Consider the following 20,597-nt stretch of genomic DNA (forward strand, 5'->3'; position numbering starts at 1 on the left):
ATAGGTTATTGTAATTTCACTGTGGTTTGATTTCCCTGCCCATATTTGCACCCAACAATCATCTTTATTGTGTAAGTACTAATATTGCAACAAGAGCTGCGGGGCTTGCAGTTCTGTCCACTCATAAGAGCTACTCACCTCCTGCTGGCAGGACAGTAAACTTGGAGGGCAGAAAAAGGAGAGCTTGGGCTTTAGTTTGGCCAAGAAAGCAGCATAGCAAGACTTTCTTGAGTAGTTTAAAAAGGTTGTGTGTAAACATCAAGTCAAATCCAACATCAGCACAAAGTGCAGGTAGCCCTTGCTATTAGTTTCATAAACTCACCTCGGGCAAACACAATCCCTAGTCATTGCTCCTCTGTCCAAAAAAAAAAGAAGTATGCTTATTGGTTTCTCAGCCAGTCTTCCATTAAGGCGTGGAGAGATCTTCAGCACAGGAGTGCAAGAGAAAGAGAGAAGACAGTAACACTTGTTTTGGTCAGTTACTTCAATCTGGACTTTTTCCTACTATTGTGTGGAATCCAGGACCAAGTAGCCTCCATTTGCATTTGCTTCATTGGCTGAATGAATATCTATGGAAGATATGAATATTTTGGGTTCTCTGACTGCATGTGCTGCTGTGGTAGAATCCATGGAGGAGGCAGAGTCCATGTCCAGTTCAGATTCCATTTGCCCCTCTTCTCCTCTATTCAGTGCTGGACCCTGCTTCAATATTTGGTCTGGCAGAAGTCTATGCAAGCTCTTACCTTCTCCAAAGACCTTTGTTGTATCTGCATATTCAAATGGAGCGATGGGAGATTCACTGTCAGAGACGGTGGAAGCCTTTTGGAAACACTGGATTAACTTGTTACCACTTTCAAACAATGTTTGTGGAACATTCTCGGAATCTTCTCGCTTTGATTTCCATACCCACGGTTTAATTGCTGCCTCCTGCACTTTCTTGGCCAGTTTTTGAAGAATATCCTGTCCCTTTGTTGATCTCATTACCTGCAACTTCCCTTTTCCTGCCAATCTTGGATCTGACTGATCTTTTGTCAGAGGGACTGTCGTACTGCCATGGCTTGGTGACATTGACCAAAACAAAGGATCCTGTGCATGCTTTGCGAGTTGACTTTCATTTATTGGCATCAACTCTGTTGTCGCTTTGAACTTCTGGCTCAATGAGTTCACATGCTCTTCTTCATCATTCACAGTCTTAAGCTTCTTGGATGCTACATTTACAGCTCTTGGTACCACATCACAAACTTGTCCGGAACTTAATACCTGCCTCTGTAGGACCACTCCCTCTCTTGATTGGGCTGGTGACTTATGCATGTAATCCTCTATGTAAACAAAAATTGAAAGAAATTTTAATACATTTTAAAGCAACAATTTTGCAGCATATTTAAAAATAGCATAAATCACAAAAAGTGGATTTTAATACCATGTCAATTATACTAATAAGAGTAAATTCAACTTAAAACTAAAAATGAGCTCCAAAAATGTTGTTTTCTTCATACAAACAGGACATTGGCAACCTCAAAAGGGTGAAGTCCACCCTGCCCCTCTGCTGCTGCTAGACAGGGTCAGAGTTGCTAGTTTCCAATCATATGCTAATATTAAGCTGCAATAGAAAGAATAACACAGGCAATGAGCACAGGAATGATTGAATAATTTTCATGCTGCAAACTGACTAGCTGTGCATGTGAAACTCACACAGAACCATCCCATTACCCACTACATTTTATTGAAGAAATTAACATACCTTTATCAGGAGAAGTTAATATGGTTTTATTTCCTCAGCTCTTTAAATGACTGCTATTGCAGTAAATAAGTTTAAAATTTTGCTACTGGGTAGACATATACTCAGTGGTCAGTTTATTAGTCATTATTCAAACTGAACATCAAAATAAAGGTGAAATGTAATCTAAATGAATTTGTCTGTGGAATGATTGTTCTTGCCAGATGGGGTGGTTTCACTATCTCAGAAGCCGAACTCCTAGGATTTTTAAAAATCTATTTATTTATTTACACACAACAATCAGAGCATAGTGCAAAAAAAAACATCCAATGAGTGGCTAAAATGCCTTGCTAATGAGAAATAAGAGGAGAAAAGACAGACTGATTCAAGCTGACAGGAAGGCAAAAGTAATTCAAATAACCACACATTATAACAATGGTACATAGAAGAGCATCTTTGAATACACAACTTGTTGAACTTTGAAGTGGATGGGCTACAACAGCAGAAGACCACGAACAATACACTTAGTGGCCAGTTTATTAGGTACAGAGGCAAAGTGGCTACTTTGTAGTGCCTCATCGTCAAGCTTTCAGTTAATCCAGTGTGTAAATGGATGCTTTGGTCATACAAAGGTAGGACACTGAAGAGTGCAGTCGGACAGAGGGATCTAGGAATACAGATACATAATTCCCTAAAAGTGCCATCACAGGTAGATAGGGTTATAAAAGAGAGCTTTTGGTATATTGGCCTTTATAAATCAAAGTATTGAGTAGAAGAGTTGGAATATTATGGTGAGGTTGTGTAAGACATTGGCGAGGCCGAATTTGGAGTATTGTGAGCAGTTTTGGTCACCTAATTACAGGAAGGTTATTAATAAGGTTGAAAGAGTGCAGAAAAGGTTTACAAGGATGTTGCCAGGACTTGAGAAACTGAGTTACAGAGAAAGGTTGAATAGGTTAGGACTTTATTCCCTGGAGCATAGAAGAATGAGGGGAGATTTGATAGAGGTATATAAAAATTATGATGGGTACAGATAGAGTGAATGCAAGCAGGCTTTTTCCACTGAGGCTAAGGGAGAAAAAAACCAGAGGTCATTGGTTGTGAAGGGGAAAAGTTTAAAGGGAATATTGGGGGGGGGGGGGGCTTCTTCACACAGAGAGTGTTGGGAGTATGGAATGAGCTCCCAGATGAAGTGGTAAATGCAGGCTCACTTTTAATATTTAAGAAAAATTTGGACAGGTACATGGATGAGAAGGGTACGCAGGGATATGGTCCAGGTCAGTGAGACTAGACAGAAAAATGGTTCAGCACAGCCAAGAAGGGCCGAAGGGCCTGTTTCTGTGCTATAATGCTCTATGGTTTTAGATGATACTGTGCTTAACTCTCTGAATTACTGTTTAGAAATTGCCCCCACATACATGGAACATAGAAATCTACCGCACATTACAGGCCCTTCAGCCCACAATGTTGTGCTGACCATGTAACCTACTCTAGAAACTGCCTAGAATTTCCATAGTTATTAGCCCTCTATTCTAAGCTCAATGTACCTATCTAAGAGGCTCTTAAAAGACCCTATTACATCCACTTCCACCACCACTGCCGGCAGTGCATTCCATGCACACACCACTCTGCATGAAAAACTTATCTCTGATTTATCTCTGACGCGCCCTCGGTACCTATTTACAAGCACCTTAAAACTATATCCTCTCACTTTAGCCATTTCAGCCCTGGGAAGAAGTATCTGGCTATCCATACGATCAATGCCACTCATCATCTTATACACCTCTATCGGATCACACCTCACCCTCCGTCGCACCAAGGAGAAAAGGCTAAGTTCACTCAACCTATAAGGTACGCCTTCCAATTCAGGCAACATCCTTGTAAATCTCCTCTGCACTCTCTCTATAGTATCTACATCCTACCTGTAGTGAGGTGACCAGAACTGAACACAGTACTCCCAAGTGGGGTCTGACCAGTCTTATATATTTGTAACATTACCTCATGGCTCTTGAACTCAATCCCACGTTTGATGAAGGCCAACACACCATACGCTTTATTAACAATAATGTCAACCTGCACAGCAGCTTTGAATGTCTTATCAACAAGGACCCTAAGATCTCTCAGATCCTCCACACTGCCAAGAGTCTTGTCATTAATATTATATTCTGTCTTCAAATCTGACCTACCAAAATGAACCAGTTCACACTTATCTGGGCTGAAGACCCTCTGCCACTTCTCAGCCCAGTTCTGCATCCTGTCAATGTCCCGCTGTAACCTCTGACAACCTCCAGGTTATCCACAACACCCCCAAACTTTGGGTCATCAACAAACTTACTAACCCAAACTCCTACTTCATCATCCTGGTTCTTTTATAAAAAAATCACGAAGAGGAGGGGTCCCACAACAGATCCCTGCAGAATACCACTGGTCACCAACCTCAATGCAGAATACAAACCATCTACAACCACCTTTTGCTGTGGGCAAGCCGATTCTGGATCCACAAAGCAAGGTCTCCTCAAATCTCATGCCTTACTTTCTGAAGGAGCCTTGTATGCAGAACCTTATCAAATGCCTAAATGAAATCCATATACAGTGTCATGAAAAAGTTTGGGCACCCCTGGTCAAAATTTCTGTGAAAAATTTCAGCTATTTCTGTGAATAGCTAAGCGAGTAAAAGATGACCTGATTTCCAAAAGGCACAAAGTTAAAGATGACACATTTCTTTAATATTTTAAGATTACTTTCACAGTTTCAAAATAACAAAAAGGGAAAAGGGCCCGAAGCAAAAGTTTGGGCACCCTGCATGGTCAGTACTTAATAACTAACACCCCCTTTGGCAAGTATCACAGCTTATAAACACTTTCTGTAGCCAGCTAAGAGTCTCTCAATTCTTGTTTGGGGGACTTTCGCTCATTCTTCCTTGCAAAAGGCTTCTAGTTCTGTGAGATTCTTGGGCCATCTTGTATGCACTGCTCTTTTGAAGTCTATCCACAGATTTTCAATGATGTTTAGGTCGGGGGACTATGAGGTCAATGGCAAAACCTTCAGCTTGCACCTCTTGAGGTAGTCAATTGTGGATTTTGAGGTGTGTTTAGGATCATTATTCTGTTGTAGAAGCCATCCTCTTTTCATCTTCAGCTTTTTTACGGATGGTGTAATGTTTGCTTCGAGAATTTGCTGGTATTTAATTGAATTCATTCTTCCCTCTACCAGTGAAATGTTCCCTGTGCCTTGGCTGGAACACAAGCCCAAAGCATGATCGATCCACCCCCCTGCTTAACAGTTGGAGAGGGGTTCTTTTCATGAAATTCTGCACCTTTTTTTCTCCGAACATACCTTTGCTCATTGCGGCCAAGAAGTTCTATTTTAACTTCATCAGTCCACAGGACTTGTTTCCAAAATGCATCAGGCTTGTTTAGATGTTCCTTTGCAAATTTCTGACGCTGAATTTTGTGGTGAGGAAGCAGGAAAGGTTTTCTTCTGATGACTCTTCCATGAAGGTCATATTTGTGCAGGTGTCGCACCACCACTCCAGAGTCTGCTAAATCTTCCTGAAGGTCTTTTGCAGTCAAATGGGGGTTATGATTTGCCTTTCTAGCAATCCTACGAGCAGTTCTCTCGGTAAGTTTTCTTGGTCTTCCAGACCTCAAATTGACCTCCACTGTCCCTGTTAACTGCCATTTCTTAATTACGTTACGGACTGAGGAAACAACTATCTGAAAACGCTTTGCTATCTTCTTATACTCTTTTCCTGTTCTGTGGACCTCATTTATTAGAGTACTAGGCAGCTGCTTAGAGGAGCCTATGGCTGCTGATTGTTAGGACAAGGTTTGAGGAGTCAGAGTATTTATAAAGCTTTGAAATTTGCATCACCTGGCCTTTCCTAACGACAACTGTGAACAAGCCCTAACAAGCTAGTTAAGGTCTGAGACCTTGGTAAAAGTTATCTGAGAGCTCAAATCTCTTAGGATGCCCAAATTTTGCATGGTGCTCCTTTCCTCCCCCCCCCACTCTAAAATTGTACAAAACAAAAATAATACACTAATCTTGCTTAAAATGTTGAAAAGAATGTTTCATCTTTAACGGTATGATTTTTGGAGATTAGTTCATATTCTACTCACTTTTAACTATTTTCAGTACCAGAAATTTTGACCGGGGTGCCCAAACTTTTGCATGCCACTGTACACTACATCCACTGCTCTACCTTCATCAATGTGTTTTGATTCTTACTCAAAGAATTCAATCTGGCTTCTAAGGCATCACCTGCCCTTGACAAAGCCAAGCTGACTATCCCTAATTAGATTAGTCTCTCCAAATGCTCATAAATCCTGCCTCTCAGGATCTTTTCCAACAACTTGGCCAACAATGAAGTCAGATTCACTGGTCTATAATTTCCTGGGTTATCTCTACTCCCTTTCTTGAACAAGGGAACAATATTTGTAACCCTCCAAATCTCTGGTACTTCTCCCATCCCTACTGATGATGCAAAGAATATTGCAAGAAACTCAGCAATTTCCTCCCTCGTTTCCTACAGTATTCTGGGGTATATCTCATCCAGTCCCAGTGACTTATCTAACTTAATGCTTTACAAAAGCTCCAGCACATCCTCTTTCTTAACATCTATATGCTCAAGCATTTCAATACACTTGCAATTCTCCAACATTCCTATTACCGCTCCCAGATTCTACCAACTGACTACCCCCTAATCACAATCTACTGTGACCAATTAACCTGTTAACTTGCATGTCCTTGGACATGAGAAGAGACCTGAGCACCCCAGGGAAACCAACATCGGCAAATTCCATTCTGTACGTATTTCACAAGTTCCACCTGTTTTTAATCTTTGAACACAGAAATCTGTCACAGCATAGCAATAAATCCTGTTGATACTCTTCCTATCTCATTACAAATTATTTTAAATAACACACAGAAAGTAGTTCAGCTTTCCTCATCAGCTTTAGGTGTGTTAAACGTTATTTGCAGCCCAGCTGACACCTCTCTGGTGTTGGTCTTGGAAATATTTTCTGGTTCAAATTCCACCCTGGTTACTTGATGCATAATCTGTGCTGACATTTTAGTGCAGAACTGAGAGAGTGTTATGTTCCCCCTCAATAGATCTTAACCATCCCATGGCACTGTTTAAGAAATAGTATAGGAATCATTACTCTCCGAACATCACTAAAGCACATTCAGTGGCCACTTTATTAAGTACAGGCAGACCCCAGGTTAAGTACGAGTTCCATTCCCGAGTCCATCTTTTAAGTCGGATTTGTACGGAGTTGGAACAAGTACATCTGGTATTATTTAGCATCAGTTAGTCAAACGTTTGTCTTAGTATATACTTTACCTTTCTATGCATATAAAACACTTAAGAAACGTATGTATTCCAATAATTAAACCACTGCGTTGCTTAATAATAATTGTAGCTTTCATCAGGGCAGCGCCTTTCACATGCTCCAATATTCTCACTTTATCCGTTATCCTTTAAAATTGTTCTGATTGTTGACCGACTGTAGCCTAACGCTTTTCCAATGACTGATGGTATTTCACCTCTTTCCAAACGCTTTATTATTTCCACTTTATTTTCAACCGCGATCGCTTCCCATCAATGGAACAGGAACACTGTGGGCAGCAGGTCCCAAGCTCTGCCAACTCCCGAGGTCCACTGGATCCTAAGGACCACCGCATTGAGACTGGCTAAATGGGACAAGTGGGGGCTGTGCTGGGTTTGGGTATTTGATCCTCCACAATATTCCGCATGGGAATTTAAACTGGAGGTGGCAGTGTTTCTTTTTACAAGGTCGGGTGCAAGCTCGACATCAACCCAGCATGGATGGTACGGGAGTCACTGGATTGACATCAACCCGGCATAGGAAACTCCATTCTCCAGCCCGGCGCTGATCTCACCACCAGCTGACTGGAACTGGGGGGTTGGGGGGAAGGACAGGGTCAGGGTGAATCTTACTCAGAAAAATTTAAGCCAAACACAAAATTAAACACTCAAGACAGTGTCAACGGCAACAACTTAAAATGGCGGACAGCGTCGCCATCCGACTTAAAATGGCGGATGACGTTCTCCTTCCTCGGTTCGTAACTTCAAGTTGTCCGTAAGTCAGATGTTCGTAACTCAGGGACTACCTGTACAGGAGCACTCAATAAAGTGGCTACCAGGGTATGTTCATGGTCATCTGCTGCTGGAGTCCATCTACTTCAAGGTTTGATGTGCTGTGTTCAGAGATGCTCTTCTGCACACCACTATTGTAACAATTGGTTATTTGAGTTACTGATGCCTTCCTGTCAGCTTGAACTAGTCTGGCCATTCTCCCCGATCTCTTAATACCAAGGTGTTTTTGCCCATAGAACTGCTGCTCACAGGATATTTTTTTGCTTTGCACACCATTCTCTATAAACTCTAGAGACTGTTGTGTATAAAAATCCCTGGAGACCATCAGTTTCTGAGGTACTCAAGCCACTCCATTTGGCACCAACAATCATTCCAGTCAAAATCACTTAGCGAGCAAACACGAGGAAATCTGCAGATGCTGGAAATTCAAACAACAACACACACAAAATGCTGGTGGAACACAGCAGGCCAGACAGCATCTATAGTGAGAAGCGCTGTCAACGTTTCGGGCCGAGACCCTTCGTCAGGACTAACTGAAAGGAACGATAGTAAGAGATTTGAAAGTAGTGGGGGGGAGGGGGAAATGCGAAATGATAGGAGAAGACCGGAGGGGGTGGGGTGAAGCTAAGAGCTGGAAAGGTGATTGGTGAAAGTGATATAGAGCTGGAGAAGGGAAAGGATCATGGGACTGGAAGCCTCAGGAGAAAGAAAGAAGGTGGAGGGAAGCACCAGAGGGAGATGGAGAACAGGCAAACAACTAAATATGTCAGGGATGGGGTAAGAAGGGGAGGAGGGGCATTAACAGAAGTTAGAGAAGTCAATGCTCATACCATCAGGTTGGAGGCTACCCAGCCGGTATACAAGATGTTGTTCCTCCAACCTGAGTTTGGATTCATTTTGACAATAGAGAAGGCCATGGATAGACGTATCATAATGGGAATGGGACGTGGAATTAAAACGTGTAGCCACTGGGAGATCCTGCTTTTTCTGGCGGACCAAGCGTAGATGTTCAGCGAAACGGTCTCCCAGTCTGCGTCAGGTCTCACCAATATATAAAAGGCCACACCGGGAGCACCAGACGCAGTGTACCACACCAGCCGACTCACAGGTGAAGTGTCGCCTCACCTGGAAGGACTGTCTGGGGCCCTGAATGGTGGTGAGGGAGGAAGTGTAAGGGCAGTGTAGCACTTGTTCCGTTTACAAGGATAAGTGCCAGGAGGGAGATCAGTGGTGTTATGAATGTGCCACAACTCTGAGGGGCTGAAGGGTACAAAGTAGCCCCCTCCTTTTCGAGAATCGCAAGATCGCTATTAATTCGGGTCTGGGACCCAGGAAATGAGAGATAGACGTCCAGAATACACAGGCTTGGAATGTGTCCTGGCCTCAGCAAGGCGGAACCCTTGATAACGGCTATTGTCTCTTGGAGACGGAATTGTGTATTGAGTACTATACTATTCATTGAAGCCCTCAAGGAATGACCAGAGTGGGCTGGTTGAGGGATTGCATCACCCCAACCTGATTGACATCCGAGACCCGTGAGTAAGGATAAAAGAGGGTCTGGGAACAACCCCTTTAGACGCACCAGGGGATATGCTAGAAATCCCGTGACAGCGTTTAATAGCGACAGCCAGTGGGGGGCTCGCGTGTGTCCTTTCCCTTTTTCTGGGATTGGGGCTTAGCTAAAGAAGAGACCCACACCAACGAAATTTCGAAGGATCGACATCATAAAAAGGAAAAGCTGGCAATTTTTAAAATCTCTCTCTCTCTCTCCAACAATTGAAAACCCAGCGGTCCCCAAAGGCTGAAGCCTGTATGAACTGAGTGACTTCTATATTTCCATCGGACAATACAGTATCCCCTAGACAACGATAGAGCTGTTTCTTATTGATTATTATTATAATACCTGCACTTTTAGATTTAGTATTGACAACGTTTATTACCTGCATGTTTGCATTGATATTTTTTTGTGTATTTTTATCAATAAATACTGTTAAAAATAGCACCATCAGACTTCAACGGACCTCTCTATCTTTGCTGGTAAGTGACCCTGTTACTGGGTTCATAACAGTGGGAAAGGATGGGGGGGGGGGAACGAGTGGACAAGGGAGTCATGTAGGGAGCGATCCCCGCGAAAAGCAGAAAGGGGGAGGGGGAGGGAAATGGACCAGGTAAATTTGAGGGCAGGGTGAAAGTTGGAGGCAAAGTTAATGAAGTTGACAAGCTCAGCGTGCGTGCAAGAGGCAGCGCCAATGCAGTCGTCGATGTAGTGAAGGAAAAGAGGGGGATGGATACCAGTATAGACTTGGAACATAGACTGTTCCACAAAGTCAACAAAAAGGCAGGCATAACTGGGACCCATACGGGTGCCCATGGCTACACCCTTGGTTTGGAGGAAGTGGGAGGAGCCAAAGGAGAAATTATTGAGAGTAAGAACTAATTCCGCTAGACGGAGGAGAGTGGTGGTAGAGGGGAATTGGTTAGGTCTGGAATCCAAAAAAAAAGCGAAGAGCTTTGAGACCATCTCGGTGAGGGATGGAGGTATATAGGTAACTGAACTCATTTCTGCATACCTTGACACTGTCTTATCCCCCCCCCCCCCCACTCCGTTCAATCTCTTCCCAGCTATGTTCATGACACTTCTCATGCTTAGAATTTTTTTCAATGATTTTAAGTTCCCTGGCCCCCACTGTCTTATTTTCACCATGGACGTCCAGTCCCTATATACCCCCATTTTTAAACAAAGGGGCTTCCCCTTCGTCCACCATCAACTCTGCTCTCAAACGCACCTCTCCCATTTCCCGCACATCTGCCCTCACCCCTTCCACCTGCCACCCTATTCGGGGTAGGGTTCCCCTTGTCCTTACCTACCACCCCACCAGCCTCCAGGTCCAACGTATAACTCTCCGTAACTTCCGCCACCTCCAACGGGATCCCACTACCAAATACATTTTTCCCTTCCCCTCCTTTGGCTTTCCACAGGGATCGCTCCCTACGCGACTCCCTTGTCCACTCGTGCCCCCATCCCTTCCAAACCAATCTCCCTCCTGGCTCTTATCCTTGTAAATGGAACAAGTGCTGCACCTGCCCTTATACTTCCTTCCTCACCACCATTCAGGGCCCCAGACATTCCTTCCAGGTGAGGCGACACTTCACCTGTGAGTCGGCTGGTGTGGTATATTGCGTCCGGTGCTCCCGGTGTGGCCTTTTATATATTGGTGAGACCCGACGCAGACTGGGAGACTGTTTCGCTGAACACCTACGCTTGGTCCGCCAGAAAAAGCAGGATCTCCCAGTGGCCACACATTTTAATTCCACGTCCCATTCCCATTCTGATACGTCTATCCATGGCCTCCTCTATTGTCAAAGTGAATCCAAACGCAGGTTGGAGGAACAACACCTTGTATACCAGCTGGGTAGCCTCCAACCTGATGGCATGAACATTGACTTCTCTAACTTCTGTTAATGCCCCTCCTCCCCTTCTTACCCCATCCGACATATTTAGTTGTTCGCCTGTTCTCCATCTCCCTCTGGTGCTTCCCCCCACCTCCTTTCTTTGTCCTGAGGCCTCCCGTCCCATGATCCCTTCCCTTCTCCAGCTCTGTATCACTTTCGCCAATCACCTTTCCAGCTCTTTTTTTTTTAGCTTCATCCCACCCCCTCCGGTCTTCTCCTATCATTTCGTATTTCCCCCTCCCCCCACTACTTTCAAATCTCTTATTACCTTTCCTTTCGGTTAGTCCTGACAAAGGGTCTCGGCCCGCAACGTCGACAGCACTTCTCACTATAGATGCTGCCTGGCCTGCTGTGTTCCACCAGCATTTTGTGTGTGCTGTTGTTTAAAATCACTTAGATCACTTTTTTCTCTCATTCTGATATTTTGCTATATACAGCTGAACCTCTTGACCAGGCTTGCGTGCTTTTATGCATTGACTAGCTAATTAGATTATTTGCATTAATGAGCAGGTGCACAAATGTACCTAATAAAGTGGCCAATGTGCCAGCATTACTGTCTGTGGGTTTATGTGAAATTTTGTTTCATGTTCCCATTTATGCAAAAATGTCTCTGTCATTGATTTCATCATGATTTAGAATGCCTCACTTCATTGTTATTCCATAATTTTTCAAATATCGAGCAAATTATTAGCATGACTTCATTAACAAACACAAAGTCCCTTTAGCTGCTAAACATGATAAATTAAAAGAGCCATCTGTCCCAACAACTGTGCTGCAATTTTGGACTGGACTGCATTTCATATTTAATTGTAACATTGAATTTCAAAGTATCTTGACAAATTCTTTAAAGCTACTGTACCTGGAAAAGTTAAATGCGTCTCCTCTTGATGGCATACCAAAGCACTCTCTGACATCAGTTGTTTGGTGCCACGTCCTTCTGGCTCTTCACCATGAGGAGGAACTGCAATTTTCTCACGGAGGAGATGAAAAGGAGTTCCTGCAACAGGTAAATTGCATTAACAAGCTAAAAATGCCATATTTAAACAATGATGATTAAAAACTGATGTACAAGAAAATTGACATTAATTTCACTGATGCTTTGTGATTACGTGATTCATCTCTTTTTATATAGCAATTCTACAGTAATTTTTGGAGTGGATGTGTTGGACGTATTTATCTGTCAGCTGATTTAATTCTTGCCTCCTTGCATCTTTAAATTTGGGCTTTTAAGTTCTCATAGTTATGACATAGATCTCTGCCTAACTTAATGTTGTCAAGTATATCTCATAATCTTAGAAAAAAGGTCAGCACAACATCACAGTGCGAAGGGTCTGCACTATGTTCCGATAAGGTGCAGTATTTTCACTCTTTACTGTTGAATGATTTCAATCCTGTTCAACACGTGCAGACAAACAAACACTGATCGGAAATAGTTTTTTTTAATGTGATCACTTGTACATTTCGGATTGCCATGGGAGCTGTCATCAGATTCATAACATATATGTGTTAAGTACTGCATAGAAAAAGAACATGAGCCTTTAGCTGAATGATACTGAGTCACTCTCTGGAGATGTTGCCTGACCTTGAGTATTTCCAGCATGTTGACATTATGCTTTAGAAGTACTGTGTTGTTCAGTTGTGACTCTGAACTCTCCAACTGCTAGCATCATACTTTTATCTAATAAGCTCCTCCAACTCCCATCTCTCAGTTGGATGCCCCTTCCAAATTATATTTAACAGCTGCATTTAAAATTCATACCCAAATTCTGACCATCATGTGGAACACCTCTACTATAGCTACCTGGTCAATCCCATTAGTTATCTAGAATGAAAAAGAACGCATCTGTTCCATCTTCCCTGTGACTAATTTTTTCGCTTTTATCCTATTTACTCTTAAAGATCTTCTTCAACATCTCTGTATCTATGAATTCTGAGCTGCTGACAATAATGGAACATGGCATTCACATTTCCCCAACACCTCTATCACAGATTCTGAACTGTTTGCAATAATGGAATATGCTGTCCCCAATTCTCCAATTTGGATATTATGTAGTATAAATTGAAACTTTGAAAACTCTCTTTATAGGCTGGGGGGAAGGGTGAGAGAAAATGAAGAGCTTTGATCCCTATGCCTGAAGCTATGATCAGGGATGTCCAAGGATTGCCAAATCACTGATCTGAAAGATTAACACAGTTTCTCTCTCCACAATCACTGCCTGACTTGCTGAATATACCCCAAACTTCCACATTCATTCAGAATTTACATGATTTTGCTTGGTCTTCAAACATCATCAGCGGTTATAAAACAGTCCAGGAAGTCAAAGTTGAGAAAATGCCATAGAAAACACAATTATATTTTAAGTGATATTTGTGTAAATAGAACAGCATATTAATATGGCAGTCTTCATTCCCAATAGGGCGGCAATTCAATTCTGAACTGTCTGGACAATCTTTTTCTAAAGACCAATTAACCCTGTTATATTACCTCTGAACAGAATTGGCTCAATAATCCTACTCCTACGTTTGAAGGTTAGTCCCAGCTAATGTTTTAGATTTTCAGGAAGGCATTTTTGTGGAATAGTGATAACTTGATCTTGAAGGGACAGGAAGTGATGCAACTTTTCCTCTTCAAGTTTCTCTTTCATTATCTTACTTCAAATAGTTTAATAGTTGGTTCTCAATCAGTATCAGGAAGATCAAAAAGAGATGTAGTTTTGTTACGTGCTACTGAAGGGTGGAGGTGGGGGGAGGGGGGGGAAGAAAAACAAGATAAATCTTACCAGCTATTGGTACAAGTGTTGATTCTTCACTAGTCTCCTTTGCAGCAGATGACAGCTAAAAAAAAAGTGCAAGTCATTTAATGTAACTGATGGTCTTTGGTTATTTTAACAGCTGAAGGTGATTCCATACCTTTTTTCAGCGATAGGCTGGTAGAGGCCGATCATTTTTATGCCAGGACAGGAGACCATAAGACATAGCAGAATTAGGCCACTTCAAGTCTGCTTCACCATTCCATCACGGCTGATTTATTATCCCTTTCAAACCAATTCTCCTTCCTTCTCCCCATAACCTTTCACACCCTTACTAATGAAGAACCTATCAACCTCTGCTTTAAATACACCCAAAGACTTAACCTCCACAGCCACCTGTGGCAATCAATTCTACAGACTCACTACCCTCTGACTAAAGTAATTCCTGGTCATCTCCATTCTAGAGGCTGTGGTCCTAGACTCATCCACTATAGGAAACATCCTCTCCACATCCATTGTCTAGGCTTTTCACTATTTGATAAATTTCAAGGTGATTCCCTCTCATTCTTCTAAAGTTCAGTGAGTAAAGACCCAGAGCCATCAAACATTAACCCTCATATGTTAATCCTTTCATTCCGAGGATCATTCTTGTGCACCTCCTCTAGATCCTCCCCTAAGCCAGCACATCCTTTCTTAGTAGGAGGCCCAAAACCTGTCTAATCATTTTTATCTTCATCAGCAGCGACTTTCCCCACCATAGTCTGCTATGTATGTTTCATTTATGAAAGCTAATAAATCCCCGGGTCCAGATGGTCTGCATCCGAGGGTTCTAAAAGAGGTGGCTCAGGAAATTGCGGATGCATTGGTAATCATTTTCCAATGTTCCTTAGATTCAGGATCAGTTCCTGAAGATTGGAGAGTGGCTAATGTTGTCTCACTTTTCAAGAAGGGAGGGAAGGAGAAAACGGAGAACTATCGCCCTGTTAGCCTAACGTCAGTCGTGGGGAAGATGCTTGAGTCCATTATTAAGGACGAAATAGTGGCACATCTAGATGGCAGAAATAGGATTAGGCCGAGCCAGCATGGATTTACCAAGGGCAAATCATGCTTGACTAATCTGTTGGAGTTTTTTGAGGGTGTAACAAGGATGTTAGACGAGGGTAAGCCAGTGGATGTTGTGTACCTAGATTTTCAGAAGCCATTCGATAAGGTGCCACATAGGAGATTGATGAGTAAAATCAGAGCTAATGGCATTGGGGGCAGGGTTTCAACATGGATAGAAAACTGGTTGGCAGATAGAAAGCAAAGGGTAGCAGTGAATGGGTGTTTCTCAGACTGGCTGGAGGTGACTAGTGGGGTACCACAGGGCTCTGTATTGGGACCACAGCTCTTTACGATTTATGTCAATGATTTAGATGAGGGCATTGAAAACCATATCAGCAAGTTTGCTGACGATACTAAACTGGGTGGCAGTGTGACATGCGAAGAGGACGTTAGGAGAATACAGGGAGACTTGGATAGGCTGGGTGAGTGGACAGATACTTGGCAGATGTCATTCAATGTGAATAAATGTGAAGTTATCCACTTTGGAAGCAGGAACAAGAGGGCAGAGTATTGTCTGAACGGTGTAGAGTTGGGTAAGGGAGAAATGCAAAGAGACCTAGGAGTCCTAGTTCACCAGTCAATGAAGGTGAATGAGCAAGTGCAACAGGCAGTGAAGAGGGCAAATGGAATGTTGGCCTTTGTTACAAGGGGAATTGAGTACAAGAGCAAGGATGTCCTTTTACATTTGTACAGGGCCCTGGTGAGACCACACCTGGAATATTGTGTACAGTTTTGGTCTCCAGGTTTAAGGAAGGACATTCTGGCAATTGAGGAAGTGCAGCGTAGATTCACTAGGTTGATTCCTGGGATGGCAGGGCTGTCTTACGCAGAGAGATTGGAGAGATTGGGCTTGTACACGCTGGAATTGAGGAGATCGAGAGGGGATCTGATTGAAACGTTTAAGATAATTAAAGGATTTGATAGGATTGAGGCAGGAAATATGTTCCAGATGTTGGGAGAGTCCAGTACCAGAGGGCATGGATTGAGAATAAGAGGTCAGTTATTTAAAACAGAGTTGAGGAAGAGCTTCTTCTCCCAGAGAGTTGTGGAGGTGTGGAATGCACTGCCTCGGAAGACGGTGGAGGCCAATTCTCTGGATGCTTTCAAGAAGGAGCTGGATAGATATCTGATGGATAGGGGAATCAAGGGATATGGGGACAAGGCAGGGACTGGGTATTGATAGTGAATGATCAGCCATGATCTCAGAATGGCAGTGCAGACTCGAGGGGCCAAATGGTCTACTTCTGCACCTATTGTCTATTAACACTTCAGATAATGAAGCAGTTAATGTATGCATGCAACAAGACTTGGACAATGTTTGGAATCAACCTAGTGGATGGGAAGTAACATTTAAATTACACAAGTGGCAGGCAATAACACTGAAACCGAGTCTAAGCACTTCCCACAATCTTCAAATCCATTCCCATGATGGTCTAGGGCTTCATCATTGACCAGGATTATTAACCTGCATAAAAACAAGGCAGGATGTTCCACAATGAATGATTTGTCTTCATAAATTATACAGTCAGATTATTGATGGAATACTGGACTGAATAGCAGCAGTATCAATGAAGAAGCCTGACCTCACAGAAAACAGCAGCTCATTGGAAGGCATTTAAAATAGTTAATGGAAAAAGATAGCACAGATTACAGTACTGAACTGATGTAGGATGAACTTTCAGGACATTAGCCAGGATCTAGGCCAGAAGGAAGGGGGAACTGCAAAGTACCAGATGACAAATGGGAGGCTTTGAAAAGGGTCACATCAAGAATCAAAGGGCACAAGAGCAACAAGTTTCTGTTAGGGTGAAGTAGACATATCACATTCAGAGAACCCTGGCTGAAGACTGGTTTTGAGGGTGCAGAAGAGATTTGGAGATGCTGCCTGGAATTGACAGCCTGAGTTATAGGGAAAGATTGGCCAGGCTGGACCTTTATTCCTTGGAGTGCAGGAGAATGAGAGGTGAAAGCAGAGAAATTTATGAAATTATGAGGGCTATAGCTAGGGAGGACAGCAATGGTCTTTTCTTGAGGGTCAAGGACTCCAAAACAAAAAGGGACAGATACAAGGGGAAAAAGAAATCTCAGAGGTAACTTCTTTACACATAAGGAAGTGAAGACCTGGAATGAGCTGACAAAGGAAGAGGTCAAAGCAGATACAACTGCAACATTTAAGAAGCACTGAGGGGAAGGACTTGGAAGGTTATGGGCTGAACAGAGACCACTGGAACTGGCACAGACAGATGAGCAGATGGACCTGTTTAATGTCATACTACTCAGACTCCACCTCCTGCAAACCACAAATGCAGTATACACCAGTAGGGTAAGGAACACACCCCGACCCCACAATCCCTAATACTCAGGAAAGCTAAAGCAGAACATATGTGAGAGGACCACTATTTAAAGGATCCTCCAAGTCATATACTATCTTCAATCACCATTCCTTCATCCTTGCTGAAGCAAAGTCCTGCAACACCCTGTCCAACAACACGATACCACATAGGCAGGTTGTTTCTGGAGGCTTGTTCATTATTGTGCTCCCAAGAGCACTCAAGGCTAGACAAAATAAAAGTGCTGATAAGATTTAAAGTTAAAATTAGCTCTGTCACATGTACATTGAAACATAATGTGCCGTTTGTGATGCCAGTACCCCCATCTCCCAAGGAAGAACAAAAACAGCCAACACAGGGTATACTTGAGAGGAAAATACTTTGCTAGACTCCATATGTATTTGTGGGTCAATTTAAGAGTAGAACACTACATACTTACAGGCTGTCCTGTAGAAAGAGTGGCTCCGTTATGTTCATAGTCCTCAGAATTCTTCTCACAACTTTTCTGATTCCTAACTTTCTTCTCAGCTGTTAACATACGTGAAATTCACAATTAGTCTGCGAAGACAGTGTTTGCACCAGATGCTGTTAACAACAATGTTCCTAAGCTTGCCTCTTGAACCATGTGGACTTAGCTGATCACAACTTTGCGATCCATGGTTCCAGAAAGTTGACATACAAGGACCTTTACTTGCACATTGGCCACCGGATTTCAAAATGTGTGCACATAGGCAAATTTTGATAGACACACACAAAATACTGGAGGAATTCAGCTGGTCAGGCAGCATCTATGGAAATGATTTAACCCTAGCCTGATCACAGGACAATTTACAATGACCAATTAACCTACAAACCGGTACGTCTTTGAACTGCGGGAGGAAACCTATGCAGTCACAGCAAAAACATTTGTAGGAAAGGAAAACTAGAGGTCCGTGAGCCAGTCCTCATCGGATGATCAGAGGTAGAGAAGGGTAGCAACTTTAAGTATCCGGAAGTTACTATTTCAGAGGACTTGTCCTGGACCCAGCATATAAATACAACTGCGAAGAAAGTATGGCAGTGCCTCTACTTCCTTAGGAGTCTACATTAAAATGAATTTCAGGGTTGTATGTGGAGACATATATGTGCTCTGATAATAAAATTTTCTTTGTACTCTATCATGCTTACTACTACTTACTACTAGCTTAAATATTAATTAACAGAGGATGAATTCATAAAAAGCCGAATAATTCTCACGACTTTGGCATAAATGTTTGTGCAGATTATCTGCATATTATTGGCTACTGAAGTTTAGAGGCTTACGCACATTGAAAGCTTGTGGACAGGCACTAAAAGTTAATGAAAGAGAACTATTTTTGCCTTCAATTAACCATGTTGCACAAGGTACCCATGAACTCACTGGTGTGTATTTATTATCATGACTACCAAAGAGTACCAGCTCACTTCACCTCAGCAAGTACAGTACAACGACAGGCTGCCTCAGGGCTTCAGTGACTACGGTTCAATCCCGACCTCAGGGGCCATCTGTGCAGAGTTTGCAAGCCCTCAGACACAATTGTTAGCATGTTTGTGCTGGTGGGCTTCAGAAGAATCAGAGTGCAAGGTGAAGTGGATGCTGGAAGGGAATTACTAAGAAGATCAAGTAGTGCAGGACTATCCCATCAGTTGCTTGATAGTAACTGAATTGGACTTATTGCATCAGGCTGTTGTGTTGTGTAACATTGTGCTGAGAAGGTGCACAGTGTGAGTGATTGCCTTGAATGTTTTTATTCTGATCGTAAGACCTTGTTGGACATTGATGACAAAGAATACTGCAAGTCTGATTCACTGGTTCATTGGTGAGAATGACAGCTGGTGAGTTGTTTTGCCTCAGTTGTGGCAAGGTCTAGGCCTGGGCTGAGGCTGCAAGGTTGTCTGTGGCAGCCAACCAGGGGAGGGGACGCTGAGGGGACTGCCTTCCAGTGTTCATTTGGTAGAACAAGCTGGACCAGGTGAACTTGCCATGAATCGAGTCATGCCACAGAACCTGGCTATATTATTTTTCTCTTTTTGACTATGTTTTTTCTGAAATAGTAACCATATGTGCTACTTGTGCTATGTGCAGTGCAGTGTGGGTTGTTGCTAATGTGTTTTGCACCTTGGTTCTAAAGATATGCTGTTTCATTTGGCTGTTATCACGTATGGCTAAATGATAATTAAACTTTAACCTTAATTGGACTGCTCAGAGAAACAGCACTGACTGAACAGGTTGTAAGACCCCATTATCCACCATAGAAAATATACAAGGATGAATTCTCACATTTTGGCCATGGTTAAAGGGGAAAGAGGAGGATAGTTGCGGTGTGAGGAAGAAGTGCAATGAAGATCAAAGTCAAGTTTAAAGTGCAGTTAAACTGTACACCTTGTATAGACAGAGGCGGAGTTAAGATGGCACTAAACAGCAACTCCTTTGCTTGCATCTTCAGAAACAGCTCTATTTCCATCTTTAATATCTTTATTTTTCCATTTCAGGTTCTTTCGAAAACCTAGAGTTACATGATGACTTCGGTTCTTTGCGGGACCTGTTCTTGGGGTTTCAGGACAGGCTGATGTTTGGCAAGCCAAGGGTTAGGCCTGAGAGGCGGCCTAATGTTCGGAAGCCTAAGATCTTGGGGCTCTGGAGATGGGTGGATCGAGGGTCTGTGTCATGGCAGGAGACTCGTAAGAAGCAACGAAATGGACTTTCTCACATCATAAACTAGCAGGTTGTTATGTCTGCAGCTCACTGTGAAAATGGGCGGGGAAGGGAATACTTCCCTCTCCCTTATTAGGGAGAGAGAAAATCATTTGGGTTGCTGAATGGCGGATGAATTGCAATAGTCTTTGGGGTATCTGCAAGGTCTGTGGCTTTGCTATTGCTTAGCTCATGCTTATGCTCGGTAGTGGGTGTGCTTTTCGTTTTGCTGGAGGGGGGAGCTGGGGGGGAGGACTTTGCGGGTTCTCATGTTCATTCCTGAGGCACTTCTCTGTTTTGCGAAGAATAAGTATTTCAGCATGTATATTGTATACATTTCTGACATTAAATTGAATCTTTGAAGCTTTGAGTTGATTGTCATATGCACAAATACATATGCGCACAG

General features: G+C 42.8%; 1 protein-coding gene across 3 annotated transcripts in view; it reads right to left on the reverse strand.

The window, feature by feature from the left end:
* Positions 1–499: 499 nt before the first annotated feature.
* LOC132381535 (uncharacterized) overlaps positions 500–20,597 on the reverse strand; it is a 127,294-nt gene continuing 107,196 nt past the window's right edge. For all 3 annotated transcript variants that reach the window (XM_059951023.1, XM_059951024.1, XM_059951025.1), the window contains 4 exons: positions 17,918–18,006; positions 14,075–14,129; positions 12,154–12,291; positions 500–1,319 (listed from right to left, as the gene is read on the reverse strand). In XM_059951023.1, coding sequence (XP_059807006.1) covers positions 505–1,319; positions 12,154–12,291; positions 14,075–14,129; positions 17,918–18,006 — 1,097 coding nt within the window. In that variant the 3' untranslated portion in view covers positions 500–504. The remainder of the gene's footprint in view (positions 1,320–12,153; positions 12,292–14,074; positions 14,130–17,917; positions 18,007–20,597) is intronic.

Source organism: Hypanus sabinus, chromosome 26 (genome assembly GCF_030144855.1).
Source record: "Hypanus sabinus isolate sHypSab1 chromosome 26, sHypSab1.hap1, whole genome shotgun sequence".
Taxonomy (NCBI): domain Eukaryota; kingdom Metazoa; phylum Chordata; class Chondrichthyes; order Myliobatiformes; family Dasyatidae; genus Hypanus; species Hypanus sabinus.